The sequence below is a fragment of the Emys orbicularis genome, chromosome 5 (assembly GCF_028017835.1).
Source record: "Emys orbicularis isolate rEmyOrb1 chromosome 5, rEmyOrb1.hap1, whole genome shotgun sequence".
NCBI lineage: Eukaryota > Metazoa > Chordata > Testudines > Emydidae > Emys > Emys orbicularis.
Window position 1 is genome coordinate 95,975,228 of NC_088687.1, and position 15,206 is coordinate 95,990,433.

Genomic DNA, 15,206 nt, shown 5'->3' on the forward strand with positions numbered 1-15,206 from the left:
AATAAAGAACAGGAGGTCATTCATTTAGGGTTTGGAATGTGTGGAGACTTTAAGCAGCCTTTTGTTTATTTCTTGCCTCATAACGATGCATTTTTGTTTGAAGGTAACAAGATAACATTCATGTAGTTAGAAAACTGTTGGTTCAGGATGCAGAGAAGGATAATAAAATGGTTTAGAACATTTTCAGTTGAAAATAACTTGGTCTAAAATCAGGCCTTCACGTTTTAATGCAAAAATATATGATTCAAGTGCAAGCTATTTCATAGAATCATTACCTTATAACTGCAGAGTAAAAGAATATCAGAATGTCTATTTTGCTTCAGTTTTCACTTAAAAAAAGGTTAATTGAGAGTGTGACCAGATAATTAACACAATATGTATTAACAAAGGGAAAGGAAAGCAAGTCAAAATAGGGGGGAATAATAGGTTAAATATTCAGTTAAGGTGGATGTATTTAAATTGGCAGAGCCTGATAAAATTGATTCTACAGTACTTAAGGAACTAGCTGAGGCAATAATGGAACCATTAACAATTATCTTTGAGAACTCAGGGAGAACAGGTGAGTTCCTAGAGAAGGGCAAATATACTACCGAGCTTTAAAAAGGGGAACAAAGAGGACCTGGAAAGATCTGGAACAAATTATTAAACAGGTCCGTTTTCTAGCACCAACGAGAGAGGTAATGTTAAACAAGGAGTGATTCCTCATGAGTATTTTGTTCTTTCCTTCCTTCATTTTTACACTGTCCCCTAATGCATGTTGTTCTTCCTCCTCTAACCCATGTAAACTTTATTTTCACTTTTAAGTTATAAAAACATTGTAGTGCTGAATCCAAGAGTAACTGCAGAGTTAACACTCTTGATGCTCTGTGCACTGAGAGGGGGAGGATCACTGACCTCAGGAATACCACCGTTTTAATGAGTGCAAGACAGATGAGAAAATGCTGCAAACACTGGCAAAGTACTTTTTGTGCATTAGCATGGTACTGTTTGCTGGCCTCTTTTGTTGACAGTTAGCAAAAATGTCCTTCCCAAAGGAAATGGCACTGGTCCCTTTCATCACTAACTTGGGTGTGTCTGTTTCTGCTGCTGCATAGCTGATAGGGCAGTTCCAGAATCTTTTGCATGCACAATGGCTGTCGCCTGTTCTTCACATAAAGGTGCATTTGTCAGCTGAAAAGTGACAGAAGTAGGCAGAAAATATGAATGACCCTCTGAAGTATGTATTAAATATAGGAATGCAAAATGTGGAAAGTCCCAAATGTGTCAAATCTCATATCTGCCCCTTCCATTTTTCTAGGAATGCCAGTAGTTGTCCCCATTGATGCAAATATTTAAATAAGTTGTACACACATTATCCAGAGTCCGAGGTGTAGTCTTGCCATAGAGCTTTTAATTTTTTATAAAAATACATGTTACACTCTGGTAGTACAGTACATTGGTGTCTCATTAACATAATTGCATATTTTATATAAATAAAATAAGGGTGTGTGCGCACATTTTTTTTATATTTATATATTTTATAAATATTTTTAAAATGTGCACGCACACACCCCTTATTAAAAACTGGACACTTGCATATCCTTTTTGGGCAGTTTGTGCCATCAGTGAGAGGACTACTGATTCTAGAAATATTGCATCTCAGATACCATTGAGACAGCCAGGATTATCCACAAAGTTATATCCCCATTAATGGTTTTAAACTATACATTTTTTCATAAACTTAACAAGAAAATAGAGTTACAGATATGGAGTGGAAACCTGAATCTTTCTGTCTCTGAGTCTGCTTTCTAATGCAATTGATGTCAGCAGTGGCACACGCAATAAAACTTTACATTTGGTATCTGATAAATAAAATGAATGGAAGAGTCTAAAAAATGTTATTTTAACCTTCTCTGATCTTTACCTTTTTAATTTTGAAAAATGTATTAGTGTTTCCTAATATGAATAATTTAAAAAGGAGAAAGACTTATTAGATAGGTGCATTTTATCAGCCTCTGTGCAGTTAAGTGACAAATTTGCATTTTTGTCAAGCATGATAAAAGCTGCAAAATGGCATCTTATAAATGTCAGAAATCTGATTTTCTTTATGTTGACCTTTCAGAAATTGATGAAAGGCTGTAATCTGTCTTCACATTCATAAGATGTCTGTGAAATATAAATAGTATTATGTAAGTGCCATTTGGTCAGGGTGACTTGTCTAGCATTGATAATACTGCCTTGCATTTTAAATCTACAAATTGAACTTTTCTTATTTGGATGGTAGTTATATCACTATAGAACAATCAAACTTAATATTTGTTTCAAGGTCTGAAATTGTCCCTTCAAATTGGTTCTTGAAACTTTGAATCGAGATGCAAGTGTCAGTTTTTTTTCTTCAGACAGTGCAGAGTAGACAGATTAGTACAAAAAGGTTCCCAAATTCAGAATTGTGGTGATTACTGTTTTTAGAAGCAATGGGATATTTTTGACTATCATTCTGTTCATGTATTTGTTTTAGGTAGTTGCTACCCATGTCCGGAGACAGTAGATGTGTTGTGCAATTGCGGTAAAACTGTTCTTAAAGTACCCTGTGGCAGAGAACGTAGCACCAAGCCTCCAAAATGCAAAAAGCTGTGCAGGTTGGTACAGAAGACTTTTGCGCGCACATTGGTTTCTAGTTCTTGGATGACTTGAATTTGAATTCATCTAAATACTTGCATGCTACTATTTCTGTGAAGGATGCATTATGTCAGATTTGGGGTATGTAAGACCATTGTCTTCCCAAGGTTGTTTGTATACTCAACTACACTAGGTGATTGCATCAATGTCCCTTGCACTCAGATTCCCCTTTTAGTTGGCTGGCTCTTATTCTTCTGTCCTCAGAGGACTGCATCTCTTTGGAGCTCAACAATTCTCCTTCTTAACTGGTCAAAGTAGTTGATGTTGAGGAGTAAAGGCCTTGTTTTCATTTTTACAATTGAAGTATGGTTTTAGTGGCTTAAACCTTGCACTATGGAAATCTTTTCATTTGCCAAAAGAGCTGGCATTTTAAAACATCTGTATATAAAAATACACTGAAATCAGTGGCCTTTGGGTATGGGATGGGGAAAACACACACTGAAATCCATAGAAAATTTATTTTATTGATTTTTAATGTGCTCGTTTTAAAGCTTAATAGCTTGATAGATTTTTGTGTGGCATAGAACTAAAAACAATTTAGTCAACTATCTTTGTTTAAGGAAAAAATCAGTTTTAATAATTAAGTACATATATATTTAAATAATAGTTTAATGGTTCTATTGAGTTATTAGAAAGATTCAGATTGACTGTCTCACTATGAAGTTAATTTTCCTTTAACATTATTTATTTTATTTGCTTGCGGTTATTTTTTTCATTTCTCTTCTACCATTATGGAACAGTCAAGGACATAGTGTCATGGCTCTACCTCAAAGAGGTAAAGAATCTGTCAAACTATAAATAAGGTCCCAGTCCTGCCTTCTTAGAAAGGGTCTTTCTGCAGGAGAGTTAAAGAACTGAAGGAAAGAGATTTAAGTATATAAGGGAGCATCTCTTCTAATGGGAGGCGAGTGAGATGTAGGATGGGAGAGACAGTGACACAAGAAATTGCCAATAAGTAACTTTCTTTTGTTCATCCCTCTTCTTTCACCCCAGCAGTAGGGACAGTCGCAGACACACAGCAAACTTACTAGCAGTACCGTATGGACGAGATCTTAACTTATTACCCTGTGAAGAACTGTGTCTGAAGAAACAATTCTCAGATATGGACAGATCCAGATTGACAGCACTTTACCACTTGTAGAGAAGACTGTACTGCTGTCTTACACACGTTTGAAATGGGGTCTTCAACTCTGTCTGGGGAGTGACTATGACTAGCAGACTGATCTTTGACCAGTTTGTAGCACTGGTGTTTTACTTCCTCATCGGCAAGGAAGATGCTGTCTGGTGGTGATGGATTTATGACAGCTCTCAAAATAATTGCCACACCTCACTGAATGCTTGTGAATGAGACAAAAATAATGTTAACCTGTTTATCTAGGAGGTGAAGTCTGTCTGGGAAAAGCAGATTTTGGCAGAGTGGGAAAATGATAATTTGATGCGATTCAAAGGTTGACCCAGTCTGCCAGCAGGCTCATCAGCTCCTGAAACCAGGGGTGTCTGTCTCACCAAGAGACTAACAGTATCATATCTTATTTGTCCTGCTTCACCACCTTAAGCACTGGGGAGAGGGGGAGGAGTAAGGTTGGGGGGGGAGCAGAATCTTGGCTCTTCACCTAGTACTTTGGGCTAAAGATTAACATATTTGCATGAGGGCCTGAGTGTACAGAGAGCAAGGAAGATAGATCAGTTTATTCTGCAACAGTCAATCACTGAAATTCCAGGATGCAGCATATTTGCTTGAAGCTGAAGGTATTGAAATACCATTCACTGATTGTCAGTTGGTGTCAGCTGAACTGCCCTTCCAATTTTCCCCTGCAAATAGACTGCCCGAAATGACAAGAAGTGACACTCTGCCCAGATCCAGGAGAGGGATTCTGAAAATAGGCGTGCACTTGGTCCCTGCTTGCTCAGCGCAGTTGCTAGACTGCATCAGAAGGTACTTGTGAAAGTACAATACCTTTTGTGTCTGAAGGGCTAAGATGGTCTGAGGCTCAAGTCAGCTGATGATCAGTCTCTGTGAAGGAACCAAGTCCACTGCAGTGTGGGAGAACCCTGGTGCAAGTCCTATCCTGGGACTGGTATCCATGGTCAGAAACTAGGTAGCAAAAGAAGGGTCCACCATGTTATGGAGTAAATTGGAACAACTGGAAAGGAAGGAAGAGACTGCTGGTGGAAAAGAGGGATTACTTGGAAGAAGAGGCAGAATGCCATCTGGCCAGAGGGAAGTATTGTAGATGCTGAAAATAAACCCAGGATGTAGCTCACCACAGGCTACAAAGTGGTTCAGAAGACAAAGAGAGGCTTTGACAAGATTATTTCATGTCTTGGGTCTTTTCAGTAGAGCCCTAAAGCCTATCTGGAGAATTGTGTTCATTTGCCACTCTACTGTCCAGGATCAGAAGAGCCTGAAAGAAGCAAATGTGAATTGTCCTGAATGATTAGGAAGCCCTGGGTTGCATGGTACTACAGAAACTTGGCCCATGACCCTTCAACGGGGCTCTGATCAGAATGCCTTTGAGAGGGGGAAACAAGTATATCCTATCCTGATCAAAATTGGCCACTAGAATTGCCAGGTTCTTGTGAAGCTCCATGGGGATGGATGAAAAACTGAGGATTGAGAACAAACCACATGTGACAGATGTTAGTCATGTGATATAGTGCACTACTGGAAAATGCTTAGATGCTACAGGGAAGAGGATGGTATAAAAAAACCTATATAGAACAGACTGAAGGAGTGACAGACAAAATGGTAGTGTTTGTCTGAAGCGAAGTGGAGAACATTCCATTGGCCCAGGTGGATGGGGACATGAAGATAGGTATCCTGAAGGTCAGCTGAGCAATGGAAACTTTCCTGTGAGACAGATAGGCAAGGAGACCTAAGGCTTCCATCCAAACCTTTCATTTGCACAAGTTCAGGAAGCAACTGCAAAACCTCATATTCCTGAGCTTTAGAGAGTAATGAAAGTAAAATAGTGAGCTGACCTACCCCGATTGCCTATGGCAACTGATTGAATGTCTCTCTTATCCAGAAAATCTTAATTTTTTGATGATTCGTGAGGGCCTACAGGGATGGAGAGAAAGTACTAGTGCTCAAGTGCCCAAGAAGAGCATAACACTTTCAAGTTAATACCTCATTCAGCTGTCCTGAGAAGAGGTGGCTGAAGCCCTTGAGAAGTGCCACGTTTGACTTTCCACTTAAAGCAAAGGTGGAAGCTGAGCCAACCTGATCTCAGTAGGGCTGCTTATGTTGGTAGGCAGCAGAGGAGGTGGTGGTGCTGTTGAAGTCTCTTCTTTTGGGTGCAGGTTGTCCTGAGAAGAAGATAGGGAAACCATGAAAGCAAACGACTGGTTTGCAAAAATGTGAGGAGTAGACAGTATCTAAATTGGAGTGGAAGGTAGAGGAAGATTGGTGATTAGAGTACTTGAGTTACAATTGAAATCTGCGTTCAGTTCCTGGCTCTCATTTCCTGTAAACCCTCCATGTCTGTTGCCCATTTGTAAATTGGAGATCATTCTTCCCAATGATTGTGAGGTGAACTCATGAATCATCAAGGTTTTTTTTTTGTGTGTGCGCGCGCGCTGCTTGGCTTCCACAGAGTTTGAGGCCATAAAAGAACATAGTGGACAAACTCGGGTCTTGTTTAGATTCTTTACCTCCTTGCTTCCTAATAGGTGGAGCTGGAAAACACTGTATATGCTGGACTGTCTGTATTGGTATGGATGTTCCACAATGGTTAGTGCATCTTGGAACACATGTGGGAAGAAGTATTTCCCTGCAGTGTTTTGTTGGCCTGTGGAATTCACTGCCACAGGGGGCCAGAGGCAAATATTATTGCTGGATAATTTTATGATTATTAAGCTCAGTGTAAATTTTTAATCATGCTCAAGGTGTAAGGTGAAGGAAGGCATTTCCCTAATACATAGTTTTGTTTTGTTTTTATAACTGGCTAGGTACACTTTCTTTTTTTACCTTTCCCCTGAAGTGGCTAATGGATTTGATGGACCAGTGGTTTGCTCTAGTATGGGCAAATCAGACATTTTGTGTTCAGGTCATTTTGAGTTAGCGAAATACATGTGTGTATAGCTTTATATAGGCATATCAAAGCACTGCTAAATATAACTGGGTTTTATTTAAAATTATTAAATACAGTAAACTGTGCTCCCTAATTTTTTATGATTGTATTAATGCATATACCTAATGACTGCAATTACATGTTTCATATTGTATTTGTTCTTGGTTTTCTACTTCAGTCGGCCACCAACCTGCCATCACCCCAGCCAAGAGAAACACAGTTGTCACTTTGGCCCTTGCCCTGCATGTCGTCAGTCCTGCCAGAAAGTGTTAAAGTGCAGTCACTTGTGTCCTGCTTCTTGCCATGATGAAGCTCTTGTGAAGCAAACTGGCTTGGTAAGACAATAGCCAGAAATGTGTTAAGTATTAGCACTCTGCTGGACAAGAAGAATGAGGAACACTTCTGTCCCTGATTTTATGTCGGAAAGTATAGCTACTAGGAGTAAATAATTAGGGATAGATATGCTGCGTGATGCTTAACTGAGAAATTAAAGTTCTGCTTCTAGTTGCCTTGTTTAAAATCTAATTGCTTTTTATCCTGGCCATAATTGATACTTGATTCTTCATGTATTTCCACAGGTAAATCTAGAGTCTTCCTTTTCTTTCCTCTTCCTCCATGTTGTTTAAGTTTTTGTTAACAATTTTATTTAATATCTTGTTTGTTTTTAATATCAGCAGTCAACTTAATTTTTATTTGCCTCTGTATTAAAATTGATGGTTAGCTTGCAGGTATTTGCTAAACTATCATATTGGGAAGCAAAATAGGAAACTGTACGTTGAAGCTTTCAGACCTTAAACTTCATGTGCAAAGTATAGTAAGAACTTCAGAGTAATTATAGTCCTGGAGTAGAGTATTTTGAGCAGATGAGAATGTATTGTTAATTTTACTTACCTTTCCTCTGTTGTAAAATCATTCTAAATGTTAAACTAATTTTTGACTTGGCCTTGTCCTCAAGTTAAACATAAGGGAATGAAATCTTGACTTGTGGTATAATAAAGCCACTTGGCCTTCAGTCTCCTATTCTTAGCCATGCCAGAAAATGAATTGATTATACAGGCATGTACTGCATTCATGTCTTAGTTCTAGTAATAGAATTTCTTCAGTTGGGGGAAAATAGACCTGTTAGAACCAAGATCTTACCAGGCATTATGGATATTTATAGCTAAACAGATGGCTCCAGTTGTCACTACAGTTTATTTTATATACAGAGGCTTCCCGACTTACGCAAGCATTCTGTTTCGGAACGCCTTGCGTAAGTCGAATTTTGCATAAGTCGGGGACGTATACCCGACAGTTACGCCAAAAAAAACCCAAACGCTTATGGAACTTACAGAACTTTTTCCGTAAGTGCGGGTTTGCGTAAGTCGGGTTTGCATAACCTGGGGAGCATCTGTAATATAATAATATAAACATAGCAATGTATTTGTTTTGCTCTCAGCACCAACCTGCTGGTCCCTGGGAACAGCCATCTGAGCCAGCTTTTATTCAGACTGCATTACCTTGCCCCCCGTGTCAGGTTCCTATACCAACGTAAGTATAAAAAGTTTTGCTTTGAAATTGTATCAAATTTTACATTGCTATATAATGTGTTTGAAGGCATCACTTTTTGTGCTTCAGAATTTTACAAGGATTTGTACTGATGCAGCCTGTCTGACTTACATTTTTGGTGGAAACATAATATAAGGCAGGGAATTTCTTTCGGTGGCCAATGGGTAGCATCCTGGAATGGTCTGCTTGATGCACTAAGGGATGGATAGGAAGAGTAAAATAAGTGCCTGATTTTAAAATCTGTATAAATAAATGCACAAAGCTATGTTAAAAGAAGATTTTACAGATCGGGGACTGAGGTATAGAGAGATCAAAAATATCCACTAATTTGGGTGCTCCATTTGAGACCCGTAGGACTTTATTTTTCAGAGTACGTAACATTATATAGCACTTCATGCTCAAAGGACAGCTCTCATTGACTTCACTTGCAGCTGTGAATGCCTGGCCCTTCTGCAAATCAGAATCCAGGGTCTTGTGTCAGTTGCCCACAAAATGCGGAATTTGTGACCACCTGTGAAAAGTCTGGTTTAAATGACTTGACTAGCATCACATAGGAACTCTGTTGCAGAGGCTCTGATGACTTAAAAGATAGTACAGATAAATTCTAATTCTGTGTGGAATTATGAACTTTCTGTATGTATCTTTTGACTTCATTTTGAATGTACATCCTCTTTGTCCTTCTCTATTGTCTGTTTACCTCCATGTTGGACTGAAATTCCAACAAGGTAGTGGGACAGGACTGCCAATAGAAGATCATTACATCTGAAGTGCCCTTCCATTGAAAAGGAATAGCCCTAAACAATACACTGTATCCCCATCAGGAATTGGTTTATTGTGGGAGATGTAATCTGGAAGTTACCTGGCAGGGGTCTGTGATCACCTGGGGAGACTCGTCCTGGGAATCACCTGATGGACAGGAAGGTTATAAAAATACAGGAACTGTTCTCTTCAGCCATTTTTACTAGTTCAAGATGATGGAAGCTACTGCAGGCCCTGGCTAAGGCAAGGGGACTGGAGGACCACCAATGCAGGTGGTCTCCAAAGAACTCCCAAGGAAAGGGTGAGCTAGAGTGAAGGGAGATGCATGTAGCTTATTTTTTAAAGATCCATATATTTTTCATCTGAGTAATTAAAGAGCAAATAATGTGTAAGTTTTTGTGCAAAGTGTGAAGCATTTAACATACACACAACTACAACATGCCTCCAGCAAGAGTTAAACTATAACCCAGAAGGCTTGTGCATTTGGTGGGATTCTGGGAGAGTATGTTTTCAAGCTGTTGGTGTATCTTGGGGGTCCAGCATGGTCCTGGGGCCTAAGGCAGGTGGGCTGAGGGACTCCATTTCCAGTAAGGAGTAGCAGACTGAGAATTAGTGCGCAGGAAATGTGCCACAGGGATGAAGGGAGGAAACAGTGCTGTAACCTTCTGAGACCCAGGAAGCTTAAAACACACAGGGATCCAGAGGCTGGGATTTCCTTCATAGCAGTTTGGTGATGGGTAGCCAGCGGGTGGAGCCCAATCAGATATGTGACAGAGGCCAGGATAGAATCCATTTCTCCAGGGCAGCATTTAACTGCCTTTACCATGAAACCTTCCTTTGTCTTCCTGTAGTCTCCTGCCTCTTTCATTACTCTCTTTCGAGCGTCTGCAACAAATGAGGCAGGGTCCTACAGACAACAGCCTCCTTTTCTATACAAGTATGATTTTTTTTTTTTTTAACCTAGAGCGGCTCCATCCTCTGTGCTGAATGAGGCTGGGTTACAGTGGAAAAAGTAGTATGTGATTACATAATGCATACACCCAAGGGGGGCAAATTCAGGTGGCACAAGCAACCTTAATTCTGGCATTTCTTAGTTTTTAAGCATTTGGCTCTGAATTTGGCTCTCCCTTTTTTATAACGGATTCTTCCCCACAGCAAAACATTGATACTGCTTCAGATGCCTTATGGATTTAAGGAGTACAGCTGTTTGCAATTCTCTCACTTTTTTTTTTTTTCTTCCTCTTTCAGGGAATGTCTTGGGCAGCATGAGGTGAGTCACAGAGAAATGACCATTTAAGTGAAATATGAAGTGTGCATCATTTTGTTTTGATTAATTAGTTCTTACAAAAAGTATTTGTTGCATTAAAATCTATGAAGTGTTTTTATTTGAGTGCTGTCATTCATTAGGACAGTATTATAGCACTGTATTAGAAAATGTACAACAGTTGAATTTTAGATTGCTCTATCAAAGTTTAAATTCTTGGCTTTTGAAACTACATTTTATACAGGTTATAATGGTGAAATGCTCTTGGACTAGTGAGTGTATTTAATTGCATGTCTGTTTCATTAAGTATTTCACTCCCTTTTTTCATTTGGCTTATATGTAAGCAATGTTCCCTCTCTCCCCATCAAATTTTCTTGTCCAAGTAGCTACCATCATTACACTATTCCTCAGAAGGGATGGAGGCTTTGCATTGCATATGGGACAGTAAACTGTAATGCTACTATGTGATTTATTTCAGAGTAGCAGCCGTGTTAGTCTGTATCCGCAAAAATAACAGGAGTACTTGTGGCACCTTAGAGACTGTGATTTAGATGCAGAGTGGGAAGATTGGACAGTGTGGTGGAGACTCTCCTATGAGAGATCCTGCCAATTAAGTTGTCATTTGATGCAGCCTTCTATAATCTAGAAGTAGAGATTTTCTGTGTCCATTTACTCTAGAGGAAAAGATAATTAATTTTTCACAATCATTTAATAGAGACAGTTATAAAAAGTGGTAAATGATTTTTGGATTACTTTTCTAATTAAATTTTCACTAATTTAAAATTACAGCTACATTTTAATGATAGTATTAGCAGGTGTTTTGTTGTTAGGCTTATTGCAGACTTTTCACTAATGTCATAAGTTTTTGTAATATCAGTGACATTCTAATTTAGAGCCCTTTTAAATTAGACAATCGAGATGTTAAATGTATTTGTTAGCTGTCATGATTCATAATTCACATAATTGTTGTAATCATAACCATGAGATTTTTAAATCAAATGTTCATTGTTCCCATATAACTTTTGTAGAAGTGGGGGGAAAAAGGAATATATATAAACAAAATGCAGTTGTTGATCATTACTGTATGTCACAAAAGGTATAAATGCTTGCCTTAATTGTTTATCTAATGGAGACCTGCCTCGGGAGGGGAACCCCTGCCCGTAAGTACTCTCCCCTTGCAAATGTTAAAGAAAATAAAGCTGCCTTTAGCATGTTGCAACCAACCTCAAAGTAAGAACTCGTTTTTCTCCCACACTTTCCTCAATATATTTCCAATTTATGTTGGAATGTTTTTATATAAAATGAGTGTCTGGGTTTTGGTACACCATGTACTGTTGGCTTGATGTTGTAGATGTCATGTAAGTGCATCTACAAATTAGTTTTGAATGTTGAAGTAGAAACTACCCCATCTTATCTAGTAATATGGAAGGTCAGATGTTACAAAGTTGTATGTATTCTTTAAAAGGCTAAGTAAATATTTAATATTGGCAAACAACTGTCCTAATCTTGTGTACACATTGTTCCGTAGTGTAAATGAAAAAAATATGTACAGTATGTCTCCTTTGATTTAAACGAAATTGGTGTTTTTTCCTTGGTCATTTAGTGCATATCTACGGAAACCTGAGAAGTATGAGTGTGTCAGGATTTAGGTTTATGGTTTTGTATATGCATAATTTCAGTGGGGAGAAAATAGGAAAAGTTTCAGAAGTTAGATAAAAGGTATACACTTCACATGTGCTTTCTATAAAGTATTAGATTTTTTTTTTATAGAAATTGCCTTCTGTAGAGAGAGACTTAGGTGTATGTAACCAAAATCAGTATTTTTACTGATCTCAGTAATTTTATAGGTCAAAAATTACACAAAGTTGATCTAAATCATTTCTTCTTTGTGGTGAGTAGTCTCCTTTTCAACATCATGTATGCATACCTTCTTTCTACCTGTTTTACTTCAACCGTTTCTCAAGCTTTCTACCTGTTTTACTTCAACCACTTTAAGCTATTTTTCAAAGACTGCAATGAGTCTACACTCATTGCAATCTCAGTCTAGTGGGGTTTTGTCCACTCGGCAGGATGAAAAGGGGTTGTGGCTCCTTTAAGTTCCCCTACTGCCTTTGGGCTATGCAGGGAGAGCAAAGGGGGCAGTTACCAAAGCCAAGGGCAACTGGAAGAGGCTGGCTCAGGTGGGACATTGGCCATTGTGTGTACTGGGGTAGGTAATGAGGTTAGGTCAAGTTGTCTCAACCTATCAGGTAGCAAGAGTCCAGTGCAGGTAGGGAGTCCAGTTCCCTCATAAAACTGATGTTGGAAATGGACTTTGGGAAAGACATCCCCTAATGAAGCTGGGAAAGGGGGTTGGCTCTCTTAATGTCTGGTACAGTAAGGAGACAACTCCCTTTTCCTATTGCCTCCCCTACCCTTGTATGAAGGGGGGGTTGTATGGTCACAACAATGGGCAAGGACTAGGTTGGGAGGGGGGCGGGCTGATGACAGTCCTCCCAAATAGGTAGGAATGATTAAGGAAATAATGATGGCCTGTGCTGTACGACCGATTGCAGAATATTTTCCAGGTGAGGTATATTAATACAATTGCCACCTAATTAAATCACATCTGTTGCATTTTACCTTCCTTCCTGCATGGCTGGGACAATCCCACTCATTTGATTTTGGAATTCTTGTGTCCCTTTTATATCTCATTGCTACATAGGAATGTGTTCTATGTATGTCACTACTTATGGCACAGACCCCTTCAGGACAGTGTCATCCTTCCGCCCCCTGCCCTACCCACATTAGAGATATTTCGGGGCTTTGAGACAAATTTATAGTACTAAGTCATGTGAATTGTACTCTGTCATGAAATCCAAAAGTGTGCCATAAATAAACCCTCATGTCCATATTTGAAATCTGCATGTTATTGCATCCCTTTGACTACGTGACTAAAGGCTGGTGCATAGACTTCTAAAATACCCACTACAGAAAAATGCATAAGCTAAAACTTCCCCAAACATATATACGGTAACTAAACACAATCTAATAAATTATGTAGATAAACCTGACATGATAGACTAGAAATTTGTTGGATTTTTATTCCCTCTCTACTACAGATAATAGTTCACTTATGCAGACAATGTAAGAACAAATGCACTGTTCTTGCAGTACATACAGTAATCTAAGTAACCCATTGAATACCTATGTGAAATTAGGGTGGGTTTTTCAGCAGATTACTGTTCAGGCAGCATGCCTATCAAGTAAGATAAATGCATGCTGTGAAGAATGGATGGGAGGAGATAATGAGCACACATCTTTTGTCAAAATATAGAGCCTTTCATCTTCGTGTATGGAATACTCTCAATGCTAAAACTTGTAGGTTTATCATAAGTAAAGTTTATTTCAATCTCTCATCATGGTCAGGATTTGATGTATCACTAAAATTTCATGGATTGATACATGAACAAAATTTGAGTCTGTTTAAAGACCTGATGTCAGTTATGTCTTTTAATCATCTTCCTCTATATACCTATATAGAAGGAAAACAGAATTTATGGCTAGGTTCAAATCTATATTGAGAGAAAGTGCATGAATTTACACCTTCACAACGGGAAAAGTCTATCTTTGAGTTTATTTTTCATTAAACAAAGTAATTCCATAGAATTATTCCTTAAAGATACCTGCAAATAGCGTCTTAAAGCACTTAAATACTACACAGGGTACTATAGAGAAAATGGAGTGAAAATGTGTCTAGGTTAACATGGTGCACGCCCCCGAATCATTTGACTACCGTAAGAGTGGCATTCAGCACACAAGGGAACTTTCTACCTTCCCTTCCCCCTATGCTGATATAAACTTGTGAATATATGGTAGTGGAAGTCTCTTATTAAATCTTAGTGGCTTGTATGCATTTGCTCTATGTATTTTTGTGGATAAAACTTGTGTATTTTGTCAGCCAGCAGAGTGCAGTTTTCTTCCTGCTTGAGTTTTACAGTATCGTGAATCAAATGAACAATATCCTAAACTTTTAGATTGGTAGTAAGAGAAGGAAGGAGGCCCTTATCTGGAAAATCTGTAATATGCACCATAAATAAACATACATTAAACATTTTCATGGATTCCTCTAAGATCTTAAATACATTGTTAATGTATATCTGCAGTATTCTGCTGCTACACTGGCAGCTACCCAGCAAAAGGAGCTCAGGTTATTTTGCAGTGCCAGTCAGAGAAACCATTTACAAATTCATGACAACACTTGCTATACTATACTACTGAGATTTTCAAGTAGTGTGATAGTATAAAAAAAAAAAAAAAAACACCCTAAGAATGAAACAAACATTTTGGATCCTATTTGTGTGTTCTTAACACTGAATGCTTGAAGAAGATAAGTATGTAAGAGATGCTAGAGAAGAATAGTTCAAGAAGTAGATATTAATGCTATCAAAAATAGACTTCATTTTGTTTACATATATAAGATTTGAATTGAGCACTTTAATTTATTTAGGTGTTAGATGTGCTTGTAAACATTGTAGTGTAGATCCTTTCCCTAGTATTGCTTGTTTTGTATTAGCATTTCTTCCTTTCAGAAAGGGTGTGGTTTTTGTTTTTTGTTTTTTTGAGAAGTAGGGTGTATAGAATTTGGGTATCTTTTGTATATATCTTGTAAATGATCCACCACTTGGGACAACAGAGTTACAAGTTTTATTGCCAGATGACATGCGTGTAGCAAACTAAGCATAAGAAGTATGATTCAACAAGACTTGCATTAAAATGAGATTCCCTGTGGGCTACAATGTAGTATTACTGAATACAATTTCTATAAATGTGTGTGCTGTAACTTTTTTCTTAGTGTTGCCCTTAAAAACCCTAGGAAGTTACATAATTTAACTTGCATCTGAAGAAGTGAGGTTCTTACCCAC

General features: G+C 38.3%; 1 protein-coding gene across 1 annotated transcript in view; it reads left to right on the forward strand.

The window, feature by feature from the left end:
- The window catches only part of NFXL1 (nuclear transcription factor, X-box binding like 1), a 101,844-nt gene that overhangs the window by 51,429 nt on the left and 35,209 nt on the right, over positions 1 to 15,206 (forward strand). Inside the window, exons 12-15 of the mRNA XM_065404922.1 lie at positions 2,498 to 2,618; positions 6,910 to 7,066; positions 8,170 to 8,261; positions 10,287 to 10,308. Of these exons, the coding sequence (XP_065260994.1) occupies positions 2,498 to 2,618; positions 6,910 to 7,066; positions 8,170 to 8,261; positions 10,287 to 10,308 (392 nt within the window). The remainder of the gene's footprint in view (positions 1 to 2,497; positions 2,619 to 6,909; positions 7,067 to 8,169; positions 8,262 to 10,286; positions 10,309 to 15,206) is intronic.